Genomic DNA, 27,500 nt, shown 5'->3' with positions numbered 1-27,500 from the left:
AGGAGAGGGAGGAGAGGAGAGGAGAGGGAGGAGAGGAGAGGAGAGGAGAGGAGAGGGGAGAGAGGAGAGGAGAGGAGAGGGGAGGAGAGGAGAGGAGGAGAGGGAGAGAGGAGGGGAGGAGAGGAGAGGAGGAGGAGAAGGAGAGGAGGAGGGAGAGGGAGAGAGGAGAGGAGAGGAGGAGAGCGGAGAGGGAGGAGAGGGGAGAGGAGAGGAGAGAGGAGGAGGGAGAGGGGAGAGGAGAGGAGGAGAGGAGAGGGAGAGGAGAGGAGAGGGGAGAGGAGAGGGGGAGAGGAGGAGAGGAGAGGGGGAGGAGAGGAGAGGGGGAGAGGAGAGGAGAGGAGAGAGGAGAGGAGAGGGGAGAGGAGAGGGAGAGGAGAGGGAGAGGACAGGAGAGGAGGAGAGGAGAGGGGGAGGAGAGGGAGAGGAGGAGGAGAAGGAGAGGAGACTGAGAGGAAGAGGAGAGGGGGAGGAGAGGGAGAGGAGGAGGAGAAGGAGAGGAGACTGAGAGGGGGAGGAGAGGGAGAGGAAGAGGGAGAGGGAGAGGAGAGAGGAGAGGAGGAGAGGAGAGGAGAGAGAGGAGAGGGGAGAGAGGAGAGGAGAGAGGGAGAGGAGAGGAGGAGAGAGGAGAGGAGAGGGAGGGAGGGGAGGAGAGGGGAGGAGAGAGGAGAGGAGAGGAGAGGAGAGGGGAGGGGAGAGAGGAGAGGGGAGAGAGGAGAGGAGAGGAGAGGAGAGGAGAGGGGAGGGGAGAGAGGAGAGGGGAGAGAGGAGAGGAGATAATCCAGTAGAGTTGAACTGAGACCAGAGTTAAGCACATATGAGCTTGTACTCTGCCCTGGGCGCACACACACACACACACATAGGGAGTAAGAGAGATTAATAAATCAGCATAAAGCATTTGGATTAGTCCAAGGGAGAGAGCGGATGGCTGTTGACCCAGTCGTTGGCTCCAGTGATTCATAAACCCGCTGAGAGAACCACGACTTCGACCTCAAACAGCCCGAAGGAACCGTCACAAACTTTGTTTCTAAACCGAATCTTCATACTATTTTATTCCTGAATGCTGTCCTCGGAGCATGAATCGGTTCTTTTGCTTTTTGAGTGTGTCGATGGAGCGAAGTGCACCTGTGTGGGTGTGTTGTGAAGTCACTCTTCAAAACCCACTGCGGCGCACACAAAAGACAAATCCTCCGCCTCATGGAGGGTGGGGGGTGGATGGAGTATCAAGGATAGTGGAGGGAGGAGGGAGGATGGTGGATGGAGGATGAAGAATAGTGAATCGTGGATGGTGGATAGTGGATGGAGGATGAGGTGAGGAGATGGTGATGAGGATGGTGAGGTGAGGGTGATATGAATGACGGAGTGTGTAGGAGTGCCTGAATGTGTGTCGAGAGAGAGAACAGAAGAACGGGTTGAGGGAACCGGCGTCCAGGTGGTGGGGGTTACATCACACGGCCAGAACCAGGGTGTAAATGTCTTGGAGCGCCTCGAGGGCGGAGCGATGGGCGGAGGAGACGGAGGAGGAGACAGCAGAGGATTTTTACACCGCCGTGACCGCGCGAGACAACCACTCAGAGAAACAGATAGACACCCCTCTCCCATAAGATTATATATATATATATATATATAAATTTTTTTTTTTTTTAGGGGACTTTTGGCGCAGCAAAATGGCTTTTTCTTTTTTCTAATAAACCCCCACTTAACGTTAACGGAAAAAAAAAACGTAATCTCATCAAAAATTTTTAAAAACCCTTCCAATTTTAAAATTTTCCTTTGACTTTCCTTACCAACCTTAAGTTTATTTTATCCTTTTCCCCTGAATATTTTGGTGGCCTTTTAAGGCTTTTTTCCTTTAACCCCGGCTTCTTTTTCTTTTCACTTTTTTTTTTTTTTCCCTTCCCTTCCCCCTAACTTTTTTTTCCCTTTTTTCCCGGGGGGAGGGACCCAAATAGTTGCATTTCCTTAATCAATAAAATTCTTGTTTTAAGGGCCTAATTGTTTACCCGCCCCTGGTACGGTGCCTAATGCTGAACTCCCGAGAAAAGGACAAAACGAAGGCCTGGCCCTTGTAAACCCCCAAAAAAAAAGAGGCGAAAAAAAACCAGAAAACCAAAAGGCGCCGATTAAAGGCCACGTCTTTTTGAAAAAACCCCCAAAATTTTCCCCTCCCCTTTCCTTTCCCCTTCCCCCCCTCCCCCCCTCCTCCCCCCTTTTTTTCCCCCTTTTTTCCCTCCCCTTTTTTTTTTACCCCCCCTTTCCCCCTCCTTTTCAAAAATTCCCAAAAAAAAAAATTTTGGGGAAAAAGGAACATTTAAATTTAAATTTTTTTTTTTTTTTAAAAAAATTAAAAAAGAAAGTTAATTATTTTTTTAAAAAAATTTTTTAAGTTTTCCCTTACAGTTGTATTTTGGGACCTTATCAAACGAATTTATGGTAAGCAAGATTTAAGGACAGGGAAAGTTAGCCGGAGAAGTGAACCTCCGACTTAGTGTGACTTCTTATTAAGCATGATGTTGTTTTTTTGTTGTTTCCCGGGGTTTAAGCTTAAGCAACTAACTTTTTAGGCAGGGGTTTTTGTCGTTTGGGGGAGGTAGGAAAGTTTTGTTTATGTTCCAAATAAAATATAACCCATTGTTCTACTTCCCTGACCCATGCACATATTATTACTGGCCCTTCAGGTAGCCTAATGTAAGGGGTCGGTTTTAGTTTACCAAAGTCATTGCTAAAACATTTTGACTTAAGCCGTGGCGCCTTGTACCACACAAAATCGCTTGAGGTCAGTAAACAAAACCAGAATTAATCCATATATCGGTAACGCGGATTATAAGGCGCACTGTCGTTTTTTGAGAAAATTAAAGGCTTTTAAGTGCGCCCTATAGTGCAAAAAATACGGTATATATATAGACACGCACGCTCAGAACCAACCCGCTCTCTCTCTCTCTCTCCTCTCTCTTCTACCTCTCCTCTCTCTCTTCTACCTCTCTCCCCTCTCTCCCCTCTCTCCTCTACCTCTCTCTCTCCCCTCTCTCCTCTCTCCTCTACCTCTCGCTCTCCTCTCTCTTCTACCTCTCTCCTCTCTCCTCTCTCTCTCTCTCTCCTCTAAAAGCACGTTACAATGCAGCTCCAATGTGTTGGATACAGAGCAACACTTTAATTTGCAGGTTCATTTCATGCTTCTTTTTTTCGGCAAAATGTGGAGTAAAAAAATCGGAAGAAATGATTATGCCTCTCAGGGGATTACTATTATTTGTACCAACACCGGAAACTTTATTCACGTTTCCCTTCGAGACGAGAAATTATCCACTTTTTTTCTTTTCCTGTAAACACGTGGTGGGAACACAAGTTGCGCAATAAACACGCACACACACGTACGAGGGCACAAACCTTAGCGTAGGATTGGGGGTGAGGAGGCGCCCGGGCCCAGATGAATGACTTCATGGCTTGTTTACTTATGGACGCTCCAGCTGTGAGCAGCTGGTAAACACTGTGACGTCTCCGAGAGCAGATGTACTGAAGAGACTCGCAGACACATTTATTCACTTGAAGCATAGTCACACACACGCACGCACACACACACACACACACACACACACACACACACACACACACACACACACACACACACACACACACACACACCACCGTGACCCAATTTGTTTTTGCGTCCATCTCCCCGGTCGGTCGCCTGCGAGCTCCCCGTTTACTCCTCCGTGGTTCCACCTCTTTATCACCGAGTTGAACATGATGGCTGATGCACTTCTGATCTGATTGTATGATTATAGAACTGATGCTGCTCATCCAGCCCTTGCCCCCCTTTCAGACTTTTCTCGAGGACAATCTGTGATTTATGTCTCTAAAAGGAAACATGAAACCAAAACGTAACGTTGAGATTGAACTAAACCCTCCTCCACATCTCTCTCTTTCTCTCTCTCTCTCCCTCTACCTCTCTCTCCCTCCCCTCCCCACCCCCCCTCTCTCTCTCTCTCCCTCTCTCTCTCTCCCTACCTCTCCCCTCTCACCCTCCTTCTCTCCCCTCCCTCTCTCTCCCTTCCCTCCCTCTCTCTCTCCTTCCCCCCCCCTCCCCCTCTCTCTCTCTCCCTCCTCCTCTCTCCCCTCTCTCTCCCTCCTCCCTCTCTCCCCTCTCTCTCCCCTCCCTCCTCCCTCTCTCTCTCTCCTCCCTCTCCCCCTCCTCCCTCTCTCTCCTCCCTCCTCCTCTCTCTCCACCTCTCTCCCTCCTCCCTCTCTTCTCTCTCTCTCTCTCCTCCCTCTCTCTCTCCCTCCTCCCTCCTCTCTCTCTCCCTCTCTCTCCTCCTCCCTCCTCTCTCTCTCTCCCCTCTCCCTCCCTCCCCCTCCTCCTCCCTCTCTCCTCTCTCTCTCCTCTCCCCCTCTCTCTCCTCTCTCTCTCTCTCCTCTCTCTCTCTCTCTCCTCCTCCCTCTCCCTCTCTCTCCCCTCTCTCCCTTCCTCCTCTCTCTCTCCCCCCTCCTCTCTCCCTCCCCTCTCTCCTTCTCTCTCCCTTCCCTCCCTCTCTCCACCTCTCTCTACCTCTCCCCTCTCTCTCTCTCTCTCTCCCTCTCTCCCTACCTCTCCCCTCCCTCTCTCTCTCTCCCCTCCCTCTCCCTCTCTCCACCCCTCCCTCCCTCTCACCCGCACTGTGGTTCTTGCATGGTGCTAATAAGCAGGCACACACACACACAGCCACTAAATTGGACCCAACTGAAGTTCCACCTCTTTATCACCAGTTGAACAAGTGGCATGATGCACTTTATATATATATATATATATTTATGATGCTGCCTGTCACGCCGCGTGTCATGTGGCTCCTACCTGTCAGCTCCAGTCTGTAACACCTGTGAGGACGTGCCAGTCTAATTCCATCATCAGAAGTGACACAAAGCGTCTCACCTCCGCCTCAGGTGTTTATTGTAAAGCAGAGTACACCCCCCCCCCCCCCCTCAGCTCCTCTGGAAGAGGCGCGTCTAAAAAAAATCCAATTTGTCAGAGCCGTCATTCAAACCCCGTTCCAAATGTGTCATCAAACGCTTGGAGACACACACACACACACACACACACACACACACACACACACAGCTCTCCGCGGTTTCCTTAGAAAGTTTGACAAAAGCTTTGCAGAGGTTTAATCCCAGGTCCAATTAGAAGCATCGGGAACACGCCGGCGTGTTCTTGTGATGTGTGGAGAACAAACACGCGACGCGGCATTGTTTGAATCCAAAATGGAGTTTTTTTTATTCCCAAGATCTCTTGAGGGGGGGTGGAGCTCCACGATAAGCCTCACATTGAAATGGCTAATTTCTGATTTTGGAATGTAAGGAGCTGTTAAAGTGGAAGAGCGGAGTCCATATTTCATGTGTGAGATCCCCCGTCAGAGCTCACCTCTGAGCTGTTGGTGGTTTGATGCACGGTGTGCAGCAGTATCTGGTCACCGTGGAAACATCGAGGCGGTGACCGCTGCATCTCAAACAGGAAGTAGAGCTGTCACTGTGTTCTTGTCTCAGACTTGTTCCCTACTAACTACTCCTTTCTGGCTTTTACACAATTTCTTATTTCATGCAAGTCATTCAAACGTCAATATATCTTTTTTTTAGATCTGTCGTTTTCGTAACGACAACAAAAAAAAAACGTGACGAGCTCGGTCGCATCGACAGAAACCCGACGGTCCACACTGTGAAAAAATGAAACGATGTGAAATATATCCACGGTCGATGGATGAACGGGTGCCGATGAACAGAAATCTCAGAATTCTCCGAACTCGCGCCAATTAAAATCCCAAAAAAACGTATACTAGTGTGTGTGTGTGTGTGTGTGTGTGTGTGTGTGTGTGTGTGTGAAAGAGTTGTTAAGCATATCGATTGTCGGCCGGCGGCGTCTCAGAGCGGGGAAAAGTTGTGCCGAGGCTTTTCCTCCCTCCGCCACACCGCTCCCACTGCTGTGGGTTTACAGCTTTGATAACCCGTCTGTTTACAGTGTGTGTGTGTGTGTGTGTGTGTGTGCGTGTGTGTGTGTGTGTGTGCTTCCTGTCTGCAAAGGATGAGAGATACATTTATAGATGCAACGGGTAAATCCACCCATGTGCGCTGGAGAGCGGCTTCAAGCCCTTTGTACCACACACACACACACACACACACACACACCTGAAGTTGAGGAATAAACTTCCCCATCAGATTATTCATATGCGTGTGTGTTTGTGTGCTGGTAAAGTGGCGGCCCAGTGAGACCCGGTGAGCCTCCATCCTTCTGCTTTTAGAGGAACGTGTGATTGCGAAACACCCGCGTGCCCAGACTCCCCCGGCAGCCTCTGATTGGCTGATTGGAGACAAATGAACGACTGCGCGGAGACGCCGGAGACTTATTCCAGTCTGATTAATGTGTTTTCCTCGATGCCAATTAAACACTGATTACACAAATTAACAACTCTGGGCCACCGTAATTACTAAGTGCTCACACGGGGACTGGTGTTGATGGAAAGTGTTGCGTGCGTGCACACACACACACGCACACACACACAGACCGACGCGCACACATCTGGAAGGCACCGCGCCCTCCTGGGTCCTCCTCTCCTTGCCCAAAGCCCCCTGTCCAATCCTGCCGGGTTGTTCTCCTCTAATGCTTTGAGCTCCGAGATAGAGTTACTAAACCACACCCGCCAAACACCGTCTCCTCTGACTCCACCTCACACACACACACACACACACAGCTTCACCCAAGAGCCATGCGAGAGAACACACACATCAGGCCTCAGACGGACAGCTGGTGCCAAAGGGTGCAGTTAGTGGATCCCCCCTCTGGGATGGGTCACCACCCCCTTCCCTGGGAGCCGGAGGGGGGGGGGGGGACAAGGAGAAGAAGTGAGATGAAAGGGAAGTATGAGAGGAGGAGGAGGAGGAGGAGGAGGGGGGGGGGGGTGACCGACAGAGCGAGAGATGGGAGAAATGAAAAGGGAAAGTGTTCTGCAGACTGAATGTAATGTGACACCGCAGACAGGCGGGGGGGGGGGGGGGGGTGACAGCATGGAAAGACACAGTCCACGAGACGGAGGGGGGGGGGGGAATGAAAGGATTGGCGCACATAAACTCCTTGATATTCAGAAACATGGGCCACTATGACTGGGCGCGTGAGCCCGGCGTGCTCGGACGCCGTCGTCCGGCGGCGGCGCTCGTCGCCCGCGGCTCTCGGCGCGTGGCGAGGTGTTCTGCCTCCTGACGGGGAAATGAGAAATGAATACCGCGGTACATTTGTGCCAACGGGAGAAAAACACACGCCGACCACTTCAACCCGAGTCTTGCTATTCGGTCGGCACACAAATCTGCTTTTGTGTGTGTGTGTGTGTGTTCAGTGTGTGTGTGTGTGTGTGTGTGTGGGGGGGCATGTCTCTGCCTTTATAAGTGTGTGTTCAACACAATGCATTTGATTGTTTCAGCAGAATTGTGCAGCAGAAAATTGAAAAACTGAAGAATAAAACAGTTTTTTGTCCAGCCAAGAGGATCCATATACAGTACTCATAAACTGTGTGTGTGTGTGTGTGTGTGTGTGTGATAGCTGTTTTTTTCCCGCCTCTGCTCTCAGTCGGCTTATTCATAAATGATCTTCATGTTTGGGATGCATTAGCACAATGTTCCTCGTTGTGTCGGGGGAAATACGAGGGATACGGACAAATAAATTGAGCGCGTATTAAATACCGTATTTTTCCTTCTTCACCAACACACACACACACACATAAATGACAATATCCATGTGTGGGTGTGTGTGTGTGTGTGTGTGCGTGTCTTTACGTCTCAGTGTGGAGAGGGAAAGGGCCAGCTGTGTCATTACACAAGCCTCACACGTCCACGATGCAAGCTAATTAGATTTGGACAGGCGACGGGCAGGACGACCGCGAGGTGAGAATTGGGGTGTGTGTGTGGGGGGGGATGAGAGAAGGACGAGACGGCGGGGGTGCGGAGCGTCGAGGAAATCTTTCAGCCGTGATTTGTGTCGAGCGTGTTGAAAAAGCAGGTGGTTTAAAAGCCAATTCCCACACGGCAATTACCCAAACACCTGATGCACAACACCGCTGAGATACACACACACACACACACACACACACACACACACACACCGTGATGAGCAAGTGACATTCTAATAAGCCACGAAGTCGGATAAAGTAACTCTGAAAGCACATAATAAAGTAGACGCGTAGTGTAGTGAGCAGTAAATCCCATGTCCCAACACACACACACACACACACACACACACACACAGAGGCCACTCAAGGTGTGTGTGTTGATCTGTTTAGAATGATGGCAGCCGTAATCAGCGTAATGTTTGCCCGGAGCCGTGTACCGACATTTAGAACAGTGGATTATTGGAGCGAACCCCCCCCCCCCCCCCCCCCCACACACACACACTATTACAGTATTACGATAATCCATCTCCTGCGTGTCTCCTCCGGTGCAGTGAATGAATGTGATGAACCGAGTGACTGATTACTCGTGTTGAGGACCTCTGATTTTCTCCCATGTCACCTTATCGCAAAAAAAAAAAAGCGACAGTCCGATCGTGGGTTCGAACACGATTCGATCCCGACCCGCGAGAACGGTTGAACCCGACTCATTGTGCACCTGAGGGCAGGTGAACCGAGCCGCCGCGCATCACGGCAGTTATTGTATGGAAACGCGTTAAACTAGAACGGGCACTCGGTAGAGCGCATACCTTCGCATATCACAAGATTGGGCATTGAATTATGAACATGTTGGACAACCCAGACCACCCTCTCCACCACCTCCTACAGGGACAGAGGAGTACTTTCTCCAGACGTCTCCTCACGCTCCGCTGCCACAAGGACAGATACAGGAGAACATTCCTGCCGACGGCTATGAGGCTCTACAACAGATCACCTCTTGCCAGATCATAGTGCAATAACTGAATACTTACACTATGTTGATCTGCACTTCACACATCTCATTTGTTTGCACTACACACATACACACACATTTCATTTGCTCTGCACTCATACACACACTTTGCTTTTTGCACTCTGTCTATATTTAATATTTTTGTATTTGATTTGTCAGTGTTGTTGTGTGTTGTGTATGCATGTGTGTTGTATATTTACATATATATTTTGTTTTGTATTTTACTTTATTTTACTTGTATACTTCTATATCTTTCATCCCTGTTTCTTATATTTTGTGTTTTGTTTTTTATTCTTGTGTGTTGCTGCTACTGTCACGACAAATTTCCCCTTGGGGATTAATAAAGTATATATCTATCTATCTATCTATCTATTAGTTGCATGACAATTGGATACAAATTGACCGTGCTATGGTAAAAAGAAGATGTTGACCTTTTCATGACCTTGACCTTTGACCCAATTGATCCCAAAATCTAATCAAATGGTCCCCGGATAATAAACAATCATCCCACCAAATTTCATGCGATTCGGTTTAATACTTTTTGTGTTATGAGAGTAACACGCATACAAATAAATGAATGAATTAATTAATTAATTAATTAATAAATACATGGCGATCAAAACATAACCTTCCGCATTTTCAATGCAAAGGTAATCAAAACAATTTTAAAAAATCTAAACTAAAGTGATGCGGTGGCTTCTTCCACCGGCCGACACGTATATGAACGGTTAACGGGACGCATCCGTCTGCACGACCTGCACTGTCAGCACTTTCTGTCTGCACTAATATCCCCAATTCATTCGTTGTCCCCGTTGTTGTTTTTGTATTGAACACACATGTTGCTATTCTGTTGTCTTTTATGTCTTTTTTTATATTTATCCTACTATTGGTATTTAACATGTATGTAAGACAAAGCGTACGTGTAACGTCAAATTCCATGTACAATAAAGATGATTCTGATTCTGATTTTGATCTATTTTCAAATGTAAAAAAATTCCTCACAATTACAGTGCCCAGTAGTGGAAACACAACCGTGACACGGCACAATGTGGAGGATATTTTAGAGCTGGATGGGAGCGTTATTATTCGAGGAGGACTGCAGCATCGGCAGCTTTGGGTCTGTGTGAGCCGCGATAAGGGCCAATCACATCGGCTCTCGTCCCCCTTTTATATAAAGAGCACTTTAATTGGCCAGTCACAAAGACCACCCCCGACATGAGCAGCAGCCCGAATGAGAACACACACGGGACCAGAGATACGCTCCTCCAGGGCTGATTGGGTCCAGCTCGGAGACAAATTTACATTTTCAAAAGACATCAAAATCCCCAGTTCATGTGGAATAATGATGTGTAATAAAATGAACCTGTGTGAGTCACATGGGCACGTCTACACACAGCGACAATAAAGACATCACGGGATGTATCAAAAGAATACGAAACCAGCCGGATGTTTAACGTGAGAAACTCTTAAAGCCACAGCTTCTCATCATTTCTGTGTTTTTATTCAATAAAATGTGACGGTTCCTATCTCGATGTAACCTTTCAATGTGCTCAATGGAAGCTTGTTTAAAATGGAAGAAAGAGCGAGTAACTCCCCCTTTTTGTGAGGGTGTAAACTCTTTACAGAACACAGTGGATTGTGGGTAATACTCATCCTCGTAATGAAATGGAACTCCATCGAGGCTGAGCGGCGTGGAGGAGGAGGAGGAGGAGGAGGAGCCACAGACTCGTTCTCAGGGGAACGGAGAGCGTTCATTTCAAAAGTCACCGATTTGATGAATGTCTTGCCCTTTTTCATGAGAAATCAAATGTAATAGCCCCGAGCTGCGTGGTGTGATCCAACGCCAGCGTCTGCATGAACATTTTTATTTTACACACCAACTAGAAAATTTGGCACGAAATTGAAATGGCGCGACTCCGACCGAGAGGCGTCAGTGTCCGTGTAACGGAACGGGAGGCGAGAGTCCGGCTGCTGCCTGGAACAGAGAGAGAGAGCAGGGTGACGGGGTCCTTCCTTCCTTGCCTCCTTTCCTTCCTTCCTTTCCTTCGTTCCTTGCCTGGCTTCCTTTCCTTCCTCGGCTTCTTTCCTTCCTTTCCTACCTGCTTTGCCTCCTTGCCTACCTTCCTTCCCTCCTTGCCTAGCTTCCTTCCTACCTTTTCTACCTTCCTTTCCTCCCTTCTTTGCCTCCTTTCCTTTCCTACCTTCTTTGTCTACTTTCCTTCTTTCCTTGGGTAGCTTCCTTCCTACCTTTTCTTTCTCCTTTCCTTCCTTTCTTTCCTTCCTTCCCTTCCTTGCCTCTTTTTCTTCCTTCCTTTCATTCCTTTCTTTCCTACCTTCCTTGCCTCCTTTCTTTCCTTCCTTCCATACCTCCTTTCCTTCCTTCTTTCTTCTCCTCCCTTCCTTGTTTCTTTTCCTTCCTTCCTTCCTTGTATACCTTCCTTGCCTCCTTTCCTTACTTCATTCCTATCTTTTATTCATCCCTTCCTTCCTTCCTTTCCTACCTTCCTTGCCTCCTTTCTTTCCTTCCTTCCTTCTTTTCCTCCCTTCCTTGCCTCCTTTCCTTTCATACCTTCCTTGCTTCCTTGCCTCCTTTTCTTCCTTACTTTTCCTTCCTTCCTTGCCTCCTTTTCTTCCTCCCTTCCTCCCCTCCTCTCTGATTGTGACTTGCTGCCGTGTGAGAGCAGCTCATGATGCGTGGTGTAATCTCATGTGAGAGTCCTGCATTAGAAATATAATTTTACACTCCAACTAGTCGAGAAGTTCTGCGTTCTCAAAGTGCTCCGCCGGTGGAGAGAAGATACCAAATACACCGTGAACATGGTGTAAATACGTGGAATGTGTGTTTTCCCCCCTGAGATGATCCTCTCTGATGATCATCTCCTCGTGTTTTCTATCCAGTTTGAAACGCAGGCGCCAGAATAAAGCGACACGTTGTGGAGCGCCGACAGACAGGAAGTCACGCCGAGGGGCGTCGCTTCAGTGAGGAGCCAAACGCCACGCGGTACCGAGAGCACAGCCGAGCCACCGGGCTGAAAGACCGCTCATTACTTAGGGTGTGTGTGTGTGTGTGTGTGTGTGCTACCGAAAGGCCCGCGTCAACAGACAAACAGGATAATTCCTTTTTTTTCTCGTTCGCTTGAATGCTTTCATTTCATTTTCATTTGTTTGCCTTTTTCTCTCGTTCTACTCCCACATTCAGAAGCTAGAGTGAAGTCCTGTGAGGGGCGATTCAACACACACACACACACACACACTCATTTTACAACAGGATAACAAAATGTCTGTGAGAACGGTGTGTTTTGGTGTGTGTGTGTGTGTGTGTGTGTGCACTTAATGAGATGAACGCACTCGCGCTGCCCCCTTCCCCAATTACAGAGAGTGGAGGGGAGAAATAAGTGGGAGAAAGGAGAGGGAGATGAAACGCACGGCGGCGATATGATTGCAGAGAAAGATCAAGCGAGCAGGAAGGGGGGAATTAGAAGAATGGTAAAGAAGAAAACAGATAAAGTGAGTCCATTAGCCGACAGATGATGCTCTCCTTAAGGAGCTCACTTCATCCGTCTTGGCTGAGGACCGCAGACTCGGTTGTGATTGGGTGCTTTTCATTTCTGTTTCCTCTTCTCTCACCCGTCCATCCGTCAGAGTGACCTCACCGACAGCCTCTTCTCCTTCCACCTCCTTTCTCTCCAAACGACCGATTTATCTCTCTTAGTCTACTTTTAGGAGTGTATCTTCTAATCCATATAAATCAGCCACCTTTTTTCTCTCATCCGGACTATTATCTACTCAAGGTCATGTCCGTCAAAAAAATACATGCACATTAGGGAGATAAACTACTCGATTTAGAATATATTCATTTAAAACTAACGTGCTCGTCGGTATCAAAAGCTCGGACGCATTACTTTCAACTAATGTGTCTAAAATAGTAGCATTTCAAGATTGAACTCTTGCTCCAAATTAGCAAAGGTCTATTTTTATCACAATGTAAAAGCCCTGATAGTTAAGCCCCTCCTACTTTAAAATGCCCAGACAGACACCATGCAGATATATCAGCCATGAGACCGTGTACTTCTCGGTGGAACTAGATTGGGCACTCGGTAGAGCGCATACCTTCGCATATCACAAGATTGGGCATTGAATTATGAACATGTTGGTATTAGTTGCATGGCAATTGGATACAAATTGACCGTGCTATGGTAAAAATAAGATTTTGACCTTTTCATGACCTTGACCTTGGACTCGATCGATCCCAAAATCTAATCAAATGGTCCCCGGATAATAACCAACCATCCCACCAAATTTCATGCGATTCGGTTTAATACTTTTTGAGTTATGAGAGTAACACGCATACAAATAAATAAATACACGGCGATCAAAACAGAACCTTCCGCATTTTCAATGCGAAGGTAAACATACAACACGGAGACTTCATTGTGAACAACTTAAAGCCCTTGTAAAAGCAAAAATAACTGGACACCAACATTTTGAGCATTTACATAGTAAGTCCGAAACCAAACGAGGCCGTTGTTGTTGCCGATGTGCCATATAAACCCTTTTTTTGGGGCACTCTATATCAGACTGTAGAAGTGACCACTTAAAAGATGTCTGAGGAGCAGCGTCGCAGCGTTTGGAACGCGTCGGTAAAGATAAGCAGCGATGTGGAAATCAACTTCTTTAAGGACGTGTCTCTCTTTCTCATGAGGAATGGTGGATCTCGGGCAATAACTCTGCACACCGTGACGCAGATGAAATGTAAGTACACACAAATAATGGTTCTTTAAAAGGCTTTGTGTTTCTCAGGAGAACCATCGCCGACTGAAGAACCTTATTTTTTCATTTGAGGCACCTTTACAGGTTCTTTGAATAACCCTTTAAGGATATGGTTCTTTAAAGAACTCTGGTTTGAAAGGTTTTTTGTGGAACCAGAAATGGTGAATAAAGAACCATTTTTTGAAGGTTCTTTGAGACACATCTATAGGTTCTTTTAAGAACTCTTTCAGGAAATGGTTCTTTAAAGAACTCTGGTTTGAAAAGTTATTTGTGGATACATAAATGATCCCTTAAAGAACCATTTGTTGAAGATTCTTTGAGACACATTTATAGGTTATTTGAAGAACTCTTTAAGGATATAGTTCTTTAAAGAACCCTGGTTTGAAAGGCTCTTCGAAGAACAAAATTTGTGCCTTGAAGAACCATTTTTGAAGGTTCTTTGAGACACATTTATAGGTTCTTTGAAGAACTCTTTAAGGAAATGGTTCTTTTAGGACCCTGGTTTGAAAGGTTCTTTGAGGAACCAGAAACGGTTCTTCTATGGAATCCCTCCGAAGAACCGTTTTCGGTTCCAGATGGCAGCTTCGCTGTTCTGCGTGCGGGTGGAAGTACAGCCGGCGTGTTCCCCTCGCTCCTCTTGACGTGGTTCTGGTTTGTTGAAACGTGATTCCTGATGACACGCCGAGTGTCAGGTGGCCGCCCCCGGGTGCCGCTCGGCCCGACACTAATGCAATACCTCCATTTTCGCAGAAAGCCTCTAATCCCTGCATGGAACTCCAAAGAAGGGAATTAACGCCCCGGTGAACACACACACACACACACACACCTTATAGAAGAATAGAATATACACTATATAGTGCAAAGACCCGAAAACGCTGATCTGATTTTGGGGCCTGAGAAGGTTGGTAACACAATTAAAATGATTGAATTAATTTCTCAATATTCGGTTTTATTGCGCAATACAGGAGATCATTTTACCAGTGAAATTATGTACTAGTGCAGCACTCCCAGTTCCTCACTCCCAGTCCAGATGGACAGGAAGACATCACAAATTAGTGTTTTTACAGGAAATGGGAGGCAAATTGACATGCCGCAGTTTACAGTAAGTGCCTTCTTCGATAAGGCATAACATTTTTTTTTTAAAGCCCACTTTCTTTTATGTAAAAAAAAAAAGGTAATCTGTTTCTCGAGCCATTTGACGTAATAAGCACTTAAAAAGGCTTCAAACTGAGGAGGGTTCAGACAGCGTGTCACCGAGGAGACAGACACCACCGTGTTTCACACGCAGTACTGCATACACACACACACACACACAGTTCAAACACATGCCACCACTTTGATTGGGCCCACACACACACACACACACACAATCGAACACTTCTGTCACGCAAGCCGAGTCTCCACGCTGGCGGCCTCCTCACAGAGGCATGCCCACCTCTAGCCTGGATCAAAGAGCTAAGCTAAAAAACCTCTGACCACACACACACACACACACAACCTCTCTATTCCTGTATGAGATCAAAAAGGGTCTTTTTAGCTCTGAGCCCATACCATGAATCACCATACGCAGACGAGTGTGCACAAACACACACACACACACAGACGCAGACACACACACCTGTAGCAGATCAAACGCTGCAAGCTGAGAGGCACACACCTGCAGCCAGAGTAAAGCCCTTTGGACTGAACAAGTAAATCATGCTGCTCGAACACACACACACACACACACACACACAATGAGGTACACTCCCGCACTCCGTGACTGTGGATTCTCTATGCAAAGGATCTTATTCAAATGGCCCGATGGCATCGCCACAATGAGACACACAAACAAATAAAGAGCCCCGACCAGGTGCGTTTGGCATGGGGGGGGGGGGAGGTTGGGCACATTTGATGTTCTTCAAGTGAGCAATCTCGCCTCCGCATCACTTCACGGCCCCTGCGAATGTCACAGTAAATGACTACAGCCACACAGAGAGAGAGAGAGAAAAAAGACAGAGATGGGACTCAAATAAAGTGCAGCGGCACAAAAAGAGAGACACTGGAAGGTTGCCAATTCGACTCCGAAATACCGACTGAAAGACTCTCGATGAGCGAGAGCGAGAGAGCAAGAGAGAGAGAGAGTCGCTTTCTTCACGCCCGCTGTGAGACTGCTCTTGAGCCGTCAACTAATCTAGTGCTGCCGCGACAAGGCCGGGGATTTGAAAGGGGAGAGAGAGAGAGAGAGAGAGAGAGAGAGAGAGAGAGAGAGAGTCTCTGATGTATGTTCAGCCACCTGCAGTTTTATTTCCACCAGTTGTTTGTGTAAATCTGAATCTGTACGTACCAGGAAGCTGACAGCTGTGATTACGTTAACACCTTTTTTGGGGATTCCGTGAATCCAGATTTTAAACCGAGTCGGCATCCTCGATATGGATGGAGTGCAACATGTGGGTGGAATGTAATAGTTCAGTTTCATAAGCAGGTTCATTTGCCATGCCGCTGGGTTTTTAAACTTGATTTTTCCTGTTTCCGGCAAAAACGGTTTTGGCAGGAAAAGTGAAAAAAAATCAAACCTCCTGAGGTCCGATGGAAATGATTAATGTTCAGAAGCGGCCCGCTAAGACGAGAGGCCGGAGCACCGGAGGAGTTCAATTATACGATTGAAAACTAAACTCAAAGCCGTCACTCTTAGTCAAATGTCGCTGATGTGGCGTTCCCTCATGAACCGCTATCATACAAATATGCAATATGAATATGATCTGAATGAGATCTGTTAACGTGCATCTACTGTAATAAGTGGTCGAGGTGTGACCGTGGGGGGGAGCAAAGCAGAAAAGGAAGTAAACGGCTCCCGTGGTGTGTGAGAAATATGGTGATGAATATGTCATATAATCATGGAACAGACAGAACATAGCCTGCAGTACACACACGTGTCCACTAGTGGAAGCCATACTTAACCCTTGTGTTGCCTTAGGGTCATTTTGACCCGATTCAATGTTTCACCCTCCTGTTACCTTTATATTTACTAACATATTTTACCCTTTGGGTTCAATTTGACGCCAGCAATTAAAACCTCCAGAAAATTATTAGAATTAATATTGTTTTCCAAGTTTAAGTGTGAGGCACTTTATGTTTGTTTGTTGACTACCGAAAGAACACCAACATTAAACATTGAATGGGGTCAAATTAATCCTAAGGCGGGGGGAGGGTGTAATATTGATTCGGGTCAAAATGACCCTAAGGCAACACAAGGGTTAAGGTGCGTTCACACCAAAAGCGAAGCGATTTTTTGCATCGCCCAAAACGCGTGAGTTTACTCGCTCGACCATTCGCCGTGTTCAGGTCATAAGCGTGGAGACGCTCCGCGAGGGGCGGGGCTTGTCTCCGTGTCTCGTCTCCGTAACGACCGTTATCTCCTTCATCCACCAGAATAACTAACCACTAGTTCTGCTTTATATTTGTCGTGGACGTCCCACACACTGACGCCCTCGTGTTTGGGTTCATGACATCACCCGGAGGCTCACTCAGCTCGGTCACTTTCACCGATGAAGTTACCGTTACGTCTGAAAGACTTCCGCTTCCAGCGCTACGAGAGCGGAACTCGAGAGCCGATTGGCCCGAGTGGCGAGATGACGTCTCAAAGTTGAAATATTTCAACTCGAGGCGAAAATTGCGCCGCTGAAAACGGGAAAATATCGCGTCTATCGCAGCCACAAACGTCTGTACGTTGACTTTTCATGGGATTCGGTCGCGCGAAAAAATAGTTTCGCTTTTGGTGTGAACGCAACTTTAGAGACGAGTCCCGGGGTTTAAAGTTCTTCGTATCACAAAGCCCCTTCATATTTACTACATATGGTCAAACTGTCACAGCGGCACTCGGTTTCATGTATTAGTCATCGTCTCATCGTTCTCTGACGCTCATTTCCAAACACAGAAAAACACTCCACAAAAAAAGAAACATGACCGGTCATCGCGTAAGCATCCCATCCGTCTCAAAAACAACGAACAGCGCTTGAGATGCGAGATGGAAAATATTCACGCCATCAAGAATCTGTTTTTGGTCTGACATTTTGAAAGGTGTATGCTCTCCCCCTTCCACAGAGGACTCGGTGCTTCATGAAGGCACTTTATTTGGTGACCTTTGACCTTGCTTTCCTTTTTATCAGATGCTGTGAAAAGAAAATGCCGAGAAGGTCTTGAACAGGAGCCGTCAGCCGAAAATAGAATTTCAAATTTTTAAAAAAAGACATCAAATCATATCAGTAAATTGCCAATGGATGACGGTCAAGGCTTTTTTTCGGGTGCCTCTCTTTTGATTAAATGTGACTAAAGATGCCCGGGTCATCAAGTAAATCTCCTCTTTGTGACGCTTCTAATGTTCAAGTCGATCGATGATGAGGTGTTGATTGAGCTTTATTGTGATATTAAAAGGTCATACTTGTCATCATAGGACCGGGTTGTATTGGCAGATCTTTATTTTACGCACAGACATCACAAATAATATTGTTGCTCCACTTTACCTGGTTCTAATCTAAATGAGTCAGGAAACTGCTGCAATATTCATTCATCAATGTGCTCTGCAGCTCCTTGGAGATCCTTTATTAATCTTCACCCCGTCACTCCTCAACAGTGGAAAATAATTTCTCTCCAGACTACAGCTCCCTGGAGCCGCTCTGCTTTCACACGAGCCAGAGGTTCTTTTCGTTTTTCCTAAATTAAAGCGGAACCGCGCAGCGACTGCTGGAAAGTCTCGTTCTGACTCTTCGGGTCTTAACACGACTTGTACTGCCTTTGGCCCTCGAGCAAGCGGCACACAACGTGTAGGTCACCGGCATGCCCTCAAGATGCATGTACTGATGCGTGTACTGATGCATGCACTGTACACGCGTGTTGAACTTTGAAAGCCGTGACGTCAGATAGAAATATATATATTTACACTTTTACAGAAAATAAATCATTGTCGTCAGGCTCAGACCAGGAGGGGCAGGTTACGTGTGTGTGTAAACAATACATGGAGCCGATCTTCACATTTAGGAACTTAAAACTAAAGAAAGTTTCATATTTTTTTGGTTTGACAAAATGATACAAGTACAAATCCCAGCAACCTTGAAATCCTGAAGATCTAAAGCGTCCGCCAGATTCTGCCACTTGTCAAAGTTTTGCATCACTGACGACGTCATGGATTTGACCTTTGCAGACACACACACACACACACACACACGTGTCCCGTTGTCCATCTGCCTGTCTCGCCGGTCCTTTTCTTTGTGACGTCCGGCTGCTCAGTCAATCAATAGAGTTCAAGCTTTGCAAGCGTTCTGCTTTATTTGGACGTGCCGCTGTGGAACCGTCTTGAAAAGCACAAGATAAGCTGTTGTGCTGTTCCAACACACACACACACACACACACAGGATCAATAGCAACCCTCCTCCGTGTGTTACATAATAAGCACCAAGGCCTAAACAGTAGAACAGCCTCTGCTCCTCCTGTGTGGCCCGCAGCGCTGGAGACGCTTTAGTCCCTCATGAAACAGAAAACAGAAGAGGAGCAATGGCCAAACAACAAACAACGGAGAAAGAGAATGAGAGCGGGGGAGGCCAGAGCGGATCCCACATGGCTCGTGTTTTAAAGCTCTGAAGGATGTTTAGGTGGAAAACTTCTATAAAAATGCATCTTTCCACAACACATGTAGACACTCAGGCCATGACCTCTCTACCTTATATTTATATAAAGTATTTACTCTTAACTGACCGGTGTAAATAGTGGAACGATAACTCGACTGACCTCTCAGTGAGCGAACGGACACAACTTCCAAACTCTAGGTCGTAGAAACTACTTTGTGAGAACACGGGAACTAAAGAAAATTGGATAAATGCACCTGCTGCAATCTACTTTGTACACACACACACAGTCACACACACAGTCACACACACACACACACAGTTGATTATTTTCCATCAGGAGACTCTGGCTTCTTCTTTTCAGCCAATACTTTTTCTGCTCTCAGAAGAAAACACTTAGGAATGGTAGAGGGTTAGTATCGACCTGACACACACACACACACACACCTGTCATGCAGCATATACTGTATGTAGTCTCCACAGACACAAACTATGCCCCTGAATCCCCCCCCCCCAAATAATAACACACACACAAACACTCATAATGTGTCAGGAGGCTGCTGCCGTGTTCCTCCTGACAGACAGGAAGTAAGGGAGTCAGCCGGGGACGCATTCACACCGTCTTATCCTCTATTGCTCGCTGTCCTTCTCGCACACACACGCACACACACACACGACCCACAATCCATCAGTGAAGAAAGTCTACGAAATTCTAACTACGTGAATGTGAGATTAGATTTGTGTCTGTGGGCGAAGAAAGAACATATACATGTGTGTGTTTGTATATATATATATATATATATATGTATATATACACTACCGTTCAAATGTTTGGGATCACCCAGACAATTTTGTGTCTTCCATGAAAAATCACACTTTTATTTATCAAATGAATATAAAATATAGTCAAGACATTGACAAGGTTAGAAATAATGATAAATATTTGAAATATACATTTTGTTCTACAAACTTCAAGCTCAAAGGAAGGCCAGTTGTATAGCTTATATCACCAGCATAACTGTTTTCAGCTGTGCTAACATAATTGCACACGGGTTCTCTAATCAGACATTAGTCTTCTAAGGCGATTAGCAAACACAATGTACCATTAGAACACTGGAGTGATAGTTGATGGAAATGGGCCTCTCTACACCTATGGAGATATTTCATTAGAAACCAGACGTTTCCACCTAGAATAGTCATTTACCACATTAACAATGTAGAGAGTGTATTTCTGATTAATTTAATGTTATCTTTATTGAAAAATCAGTGCTTTTCTTTGAAAAATAAAGTCTTTTCTAAGTGATCCCAAACTTTTGAACGGTAGTGTATATATATATACACACACATTATATATATATATATATATATAAGTGTGTACCCAGCACACCTACAAAAGACACACACATGCACACATAAATATCCACATTCTCTCCATCCCTCTATAGAAGAAAAAAGACAGAGCGCTCCTGCTGCTCGACGACTACTCCACACACACACACACACGCACTCACACACACACTAAACCTCCTGCAACCTCAAACCACACACTAATCTGGACACCTGCCAGCACAAAGGTCCCAGTGAAATGAAGACACGATGTGATGGCTGGGTGCAGACAACATGACATACGTAGAGCTGCTCAGTTTAAAGCACGTTACATGGAGCGCAAGTAAATGTTGACAAATGAGACCGTAAGTGGAAGATAATACAAAATAAAACATGCCGACGTAGGACCCGTGGACGACGGTGATCACTTTGACGAGGCGTTTCATTCACCCTCTCCTCGCTGGAACACGGTGAAGCACATCCTCACGTCTGCTTTTCGCTGTTTGACACTGATGTGAGAGAAGGACTGTGTGTGTGTGTGTGTGTGTGTGTGTGTGTGTGTGTGCACATGTGTAAAGCATGCATGCCAGTCCATTTCATCGCGCTCAGAACTCTCCCCGCCCGAGTGTCCTATCGGTGACCTCAATCCACTCGAGCATGCCCAGCGGTCCAATCGGCATCGAGCTCCAGCTCGGTTGAGCCAATGATATGTGTCATATCAGACCTAATCACACTGATAGACCCGCTAAGTGGGTCAGCGTGTCTTTGCTTGACCTGGTTGGAAGAAAAAAAACTTTTAAAATTCCTAATCAGAAGCATAACTTTATCAAAAGGCCTGAAAATTGGGACCTGACATTTTTATTAAATTTTTTCTAGGCATGAATAAAGTGCAATGGTTTTCCAGCTGGGATGCTGGAGCCACATTTTAATGCAATTACCTAGGGCAAGGTTCGCAATAATGACGACCAGCAGTATTTTTTCATGACACGTTGGCTACTTATCAACCATTATCATTATCCACATTAGCATCCGGGTCAAAATAAAACTGCACGTATTATAAAACATAACGGTCCACGTCGCTGTTGTTCGGTGAACCCCATCTGACTTTACACCTTCCGCCGGAAACTGAAAAACACGTCTTTTCTGGATTGAAACACAGATTAGCTCTTCAGTGGCGCTTAAATGTCTCTTACTTATCGTACTTTTGTATTTCGACTTTCTTGAAGAAGTGTGACTTTCTGTATTATTGTAGTTCTTAGTTTGTACTCTTGGTTGATGCACATATTGTAAGTCGCTTTGGTCAAAAGCGTCTGCTAAATGACATGTGATGTAATGTAATGTAATGACTTTCAACATTTTAACGTTTTTATGTCATTTGAAGTATGATGTGCTCCTCTGTGATTTGGGTTTCTAAAAAATGTCTGTGAAACAATATGAAAAACTACCACTGTCGAAATGACACGGGGTGTACTTTCTTAAAATTCTGAAGAGTTGTGGCCTGGTGTTCTGGACTCTTATCTTGCTCGGCGATATAGAATATGATTGAATTTTATGAAACAAACTAGATTTGATGCGTCCTCGACTCCGGTCAGAATGTAGAGTCGAGGCTGTAAAGTAAGGCTGTTCCCGTGCTGTAAATGTGAATCAGTCAAACAGCTGTGGAGCTAGGGGATAAGTTATGAATAAAGAAGCGAGGGTGGAGAGTTGAACAGATGAGAGGTGGAGGAAAGGGGGGGGATGGGAAGAGCAAGACGGAGACATTAAAATGCTGCCGTCACTTAAACTCTAAAATGAAAGATCGATGGGCTTATTTAAATGTGCTGCCAGAGACGAGAGTTGGCTCATATAAAGCCTCACATTTATGAGAGGAGGGGTGTGGGCATCGATTGACTGAGAGAAAGAGAGGGGGAGAGAGGAGGAGGGACAGAGAGGATGGGGGGGGGGGATTAGGGGGATCAACCTTGGCTCATGAATTTCATCCTTTTCCTCCGAAAATAAAACGTCCTGATAAATGACAGGGATAGAGGGGTCGGAACTTGGAAAATCTACAGCCTTCGATTGGCCGCCTGGCACAGCTTATCGAATCAATAAGCCCACCCTCCCCTCCCCTCCCCTCCACTAACCCTGTCCCGCATCTGTTTTGCTAATTTCAATTAATTCACCCCTGACTCCAGCACACATGCAAACACAACTCCTGAGGTATGGATATCCCCCCTCTCCTCTCTCTATCTCCCCCCCCCCCAAGGCAAAGACAGCTGGAAGGGGTTGGTGTGTTTGGGGGTGGGGAATGGGGGGGGGGTCGTGGTTACTTGGGTGCTGGTACCGAGACCTTGACATGAGTGGGAGGCCGAAAGCAGCTGACTCTGCAGCCACACCGTGCCTCCGTCTCCCACCTCCTTCTCAACACCTATAGGGAGGGAGGGAGGGAGGGAGGGAGAGGCAACTTTTGACACACACACAGGTGTTGTGTCATCCCGTCATCATCGATTGAACTGCAGACACCGTTTCCTGAGTGACAAGCGCGGTGCGCCGCATTCCCTCTCCAACCCCCCCCCCCACACACACACACACTCCATTTCATATTCTCACCCGCTTTCTTTGCCACTCCTCTCTCCCCCCTTGTCCTCCTCGCCACACTGCCTCCCTCCTTCTTCCCCTCCCCATTCCTCCTCTATCTTCCGACACTTAAGCGGGACACACGCATTCTTCACGGGTTCACAAATAGCTCACCCCCACCTCTAACGCACGCACACACACACATATCAATATATGCACAGACATTCCAAAGACCCCTCCTCCACCTAACCCCCAAGTCTCAAGCCTTACATCCCCTCAGCCCGCCACGCCATCTGTGACCCCGGAGAAAGCGGTGCGCTGACACCACGCCTGACCTTTTCGGTGCTTTTGTTTTGGCACTCTGGTGATCCCACGAGGTCCACGCACACTACAACACACATTCACAGGTTCTCACCATCTCTCTCTCTCTCTCTACAGCTGGAAAAGAAGAAGAAAAAACAACGCAATGCACAATGTTTCCCCGGCAGGTCATGATGCTGGATGCACCAACTCCTCCGAACACTAAACCCTCCGCAACAACACATCACACACACTAATCTGGACACCTGCCAGTATGCCGATGCTGTGGTCAAGCAGGTCATTGAGTAAGAGGGGGGGATTATGAATGCTTGGTAAATGTAACTCTCCCCCCATATATTCAATACCTTAATCTCATGACCCCGACAAGCCGTGTACCATCACAATAACAATGCACCTCCCCCACAAACAATGAAGCCGACTTCATTCACGGTGAATCCAGTAACACCCTCTGCATCGCCCTCCTGCAGGGACACATCACAGCTAACGGGCACGCCTGGTCTCATAAATCTCACCCTTGTTCCCATCATCTCACTGTCCCCCCCCTGGTCACCACGGTGCCATGTACACATCGGAACTTTGTAGAATGAGTTGATTTTAATGCACATGCATTAATAAACACAGGTGCATCATGGGACATGTGTTGAGCCCCAGGACTCCGGAGGCCAGAGCTCCTACCTTGTCCGTGCAACATGTGGCAGCAGCTTCCCAGAAGGAGCAGCAGGAAAAAAAGCGGCGGACACGAGCTCCGGCTCCGGGCCGTCCGCGGCCCCGACCCCGTCTCCGGCATCTTCTGTCGGCCCATTGCCGCCGCGGGTCCCTCCAGGCGCTCCGGAGACCCCTCAGGACCGCCGCACACTCCCCGGTTCATCCGGCGGGAGAAGGGACCAACAGAGTCGGCTTGTGCTCCGCTGCTTCACCTCTCTCTCTCGTTCTCTCTCTCTCTCTCTCTCTCTGAAACCAGAGTAAGTCCGCGCTCGTGAAGCTCCGGGACTTCACCGACCCGTCCTCCCGCTCTCACCCTCCGCAGACTTCCCCTCGCTGGTGTCGGGCTTCACGGTGCGACGGCCCGGTGCTCTCTCTCTGCGGCGGCGGCGGAGTCCGTGTGTCTCTCCGTCCTGCGATACCTCATTTTCATCTGGATGTATCCGTATAAAGCGAGGAATTAATACATTTGAGAGTATTATTTTGTGGACTTATCGGCTTATTCTATTCTATCAAACCACAAATCCGCGCTCGTTTAGACGTCTCCTCTGGGGGGATTTGTCCCGCGGATCATTTCACGTTAACCGTTGAGAGGCAAATACATCCCGTAATTCCAGTAATTGATTCTGGGGATTCAGAAACAGTCTATTGGCGATGGAGAGAGATGTTGTCTGTTAGCTGGAGTAAGAAATCCCCCCCAAAAATTAGCATTAACTGTTATCCCAAGTGGCCGCGGGGTCCAAAATGATCCGCCACTCTCCCGGGAGGGGGTCCTCTTCCCTCGGATACCAGAGAGCCGTAACGCGCCAGTAGTCTCCGGAGCAACAACAAAAATGACACAACAGGTTAGCGGACGATAGAATATAAACGCATATTACAAGTTGCTCTGCGACACCCGGTAGTTTTATATCTCTCCCCGCGAGGGCGAAGGGGAGTTAGTTAAAGCCCAAAAAGTAACAGTCGGGTGGAGGGAAAGAACCAACGGTCGTGTTCCTCTCGCTGCCGCTGCTGCTGCGACACTGGGGCTTTTCTTCTTCTTCTTCTTCTTCTTCTGCTTTTTATCCAGTCTTCAACGGTCCGGGAGAGATAAACGGTTCCTTTAAAGACGTGTCATTGTTCTCCCTGCGTACTCACGGTGGTTTTAGTCCGTTTTAGTCCGTTTTCGTGTTGTTCTTCCTTCCTCCGGCACCCTGTTGAGGCTTCGGAGAGCCGACTGAGGCGATGCGTCTCCCTGAACCGAACACCTGCCACCCTCCTCAGCCGGGGGGGGGGTAGGAGAGAGGGCTCTGGCTCGGCCTTGTTTAACGGCCTGTTCCGCCTTTTGAGAAAGCAAACTATCACTATTTAAGAGTGTTAGTTGACTTTTTTTTCCACTCGTATCCCGATATTTCTCTCTCGGTGTCTCCGTTAAGTCTTTCTCCCTCGAGCTCGCTCTCCCAAACTCAGAAAACTAAACTTCCATTCACTATCATCCCTCGTTGCTGATTGGTCCAACTGAGAGATCCCGCTGTTGCTATTGGTCAGCCCGAACTAAAGGGGCGGGAAGCAATACCAAGCAGCCAGAGCGTGGTGGATGCCCCCCCCCCCCCCCCCACACACACACACACACACACACACAAAGGGATACGGAAGAAGTTTATTATTAGTTTCTCTCTCATTTAAAATGGAAAATCAGTCAATTATTTAAGGTATTATTGGACTTCACAAGGTTCATTTTCTTACCGTAAATTATTTAATACGTACTTTGTGTGTCAAAGGAAGCAAATAAGAGGCTGACAATGAGAAAATATTGCCTGGGGGTTTTCCACCTAACTCGCTTCAAAGAACTTCCAGTTTATTTTTTCAATGAAGATACCACTGGTGGTCTGGCTACACATACACATGCTCCATTACAACAACAACAACACAAATGCCAGGAGCTATATCTTAGCCTTCTACTGATAGCCTAGTTCCTTCCATAGCGCGTGTCATTAAATGGCACATTATTATTAAATCATACAACACAGTGACCTTATCTTTTATTGCCTCAGTAAATCCTCCAGAGGCAGAGTTTCTATCCCCGCGGTGGCCAAAATAGTCGAGCTGTCCCCAACACATTCTCCTCAAGCACCTTCACCCCAGTTCTTCTTTATTTATCTTTCAAATCCAGGCTCATTTGGCAACTGGCCTCTTAATTCCTCTTTCCAGCTATTAAAGAGGGCATGATGCAACTAGCTTCCATGAAAGCTTTCTGCCACTCAGTCTGCAGGGCCAAACTTCAGACATTGCTCTGGATTCCACATTAAAAACACTCAAGTCGCTTTTAATTAATCTTATTATCACCACTCAGTGAACAGCGTTTTACCCCCACATCGGCTGTATGTTATTATTAATTTGCGTCCTAGTTTCATCACCGTGAGCCCTGATTTGAACCCTTGGAATAAGGGGTATTGAGAGTGATGTCGGTTCATCCCTCCAGTAAAGTTCCTCGTGTAAACTTTTGTTCTGACAGCTCAACATGACGTCGTTTTTTTTGTCACTTCTCCGTATATCTATGTCACAAATGTAACCGAGAGCTCGGTGCTGGTGGCACCAGCGCCGGGGCCTTTAATTGCTTCCACATTTAGCTCGACTGCACAATCCCAAACAAACTCCCGCCGTCAAACTCGGCATTTCGTCTCAGATTATTTCTCTCAATTTCAAAAAACATTCAGCAACTTGGCAGACCTGCTCTGCCCCCCCTCAGTGTTCTTTGTACCTTTAGATCTTGTCCTTCTTGCCGGCCCCTCGGTCACCTCCACAGCGACAGGCGGCTCCTAAACATTGGACGGTATTACCGTTTTTTTACAATCCCGTGCTCACACACACAACTATGGCATTTGTCTTCTTCTTTTTTTTTTTGCATTTGTTTCCATGATTCTTTTTTAAAAAGGTCTTCTGTCACACTTTGTGCGGTGCCCTTGAGTTTGGGGGAAAGGTATTTTTCTTCTTTAAAACAAAAACAACAGCAAAAGCAATAATATATGACCGGGCTCTAAATATAAGGATGCCTCTGTCGGGTCACCTCCGACCTCCTCTTCCAAAAAAAAACCTCTTTCAGGCTTCTATCAAATTCCCTGAGCCCTGAAGTCTCATAAAGCGGTCTCATTTCCTTTCCGCCGGTCCTGTTCTCGGGAGGTCATGATATTGCAGTCATGGCATGTGAATGAATGTAAGCAGCATTTGAACACATTACGCTGCTGCGGTGTGATGTGTGGGTGGGGGGGTCGAGGTGTGTGTGTGTGTGTGTGTGGGGGGGGGGGGGGGGATACTCTTCAGAACTGGCCTGAATCTTAAATT

At 47.0% G+C, this 27,500-nt stretch overlaps 1 protein-coding gene across 4 annotated transcripts in view; it reads right to left on the bottom strand.

Moving 5' to 3' along the window:
• The window catches only part of LOC130189744 (protein sidekick-1-like), a 242,497-nt gene that overhangs the window by 202,160 nt on the left and 12,837 nt on the right, over positions 1 to 27,500 (bottom strand). For 2 of the 4 annotated variants that reach the window (XM_056408673.1, XM_056408675.1), the window contains exon 1: positions 24,156 to 25,445. The exons of 1 other annotated variant lie outside the window; for it this stretch is intronic. In XM_056408673.1, the coding sequence (XP_056264648.1) occupies positions 24,156 to 24,348 (193 nt within the window). In that variant the 5' untranslated portion in view covers positions 24,349 to 25,445. Of the gene's footprint in view, positions 1 to 24,155; positions 25,446 to 27,500 lie in introns of those variants that run through there. One more of the 4 variants, XM_056408674.1, reaches the window with a different exon arrangement.

Source organism: Pseudoliparis swirei, chromosome 24 (assembly GCF_029220125.1).
Source record: "Pseudoliparis swirei isolate HS2019 ecotype Mariana Trench chromosome 24, NWPU_hadal_v1, whole genome shotgun sequence".
Lineage (NCBI taxonomy): Eukaryota > Metazoa > Chordata > Actinopteri > Perciformes > Liparidae > Pseudoliparis > Pseudoliparis swirei.
The sequence above is the reverse complement of the archived record's forward strand: the minus strand, read 5'-3'. Positions and strand labels throughout refer to the sequence as shown.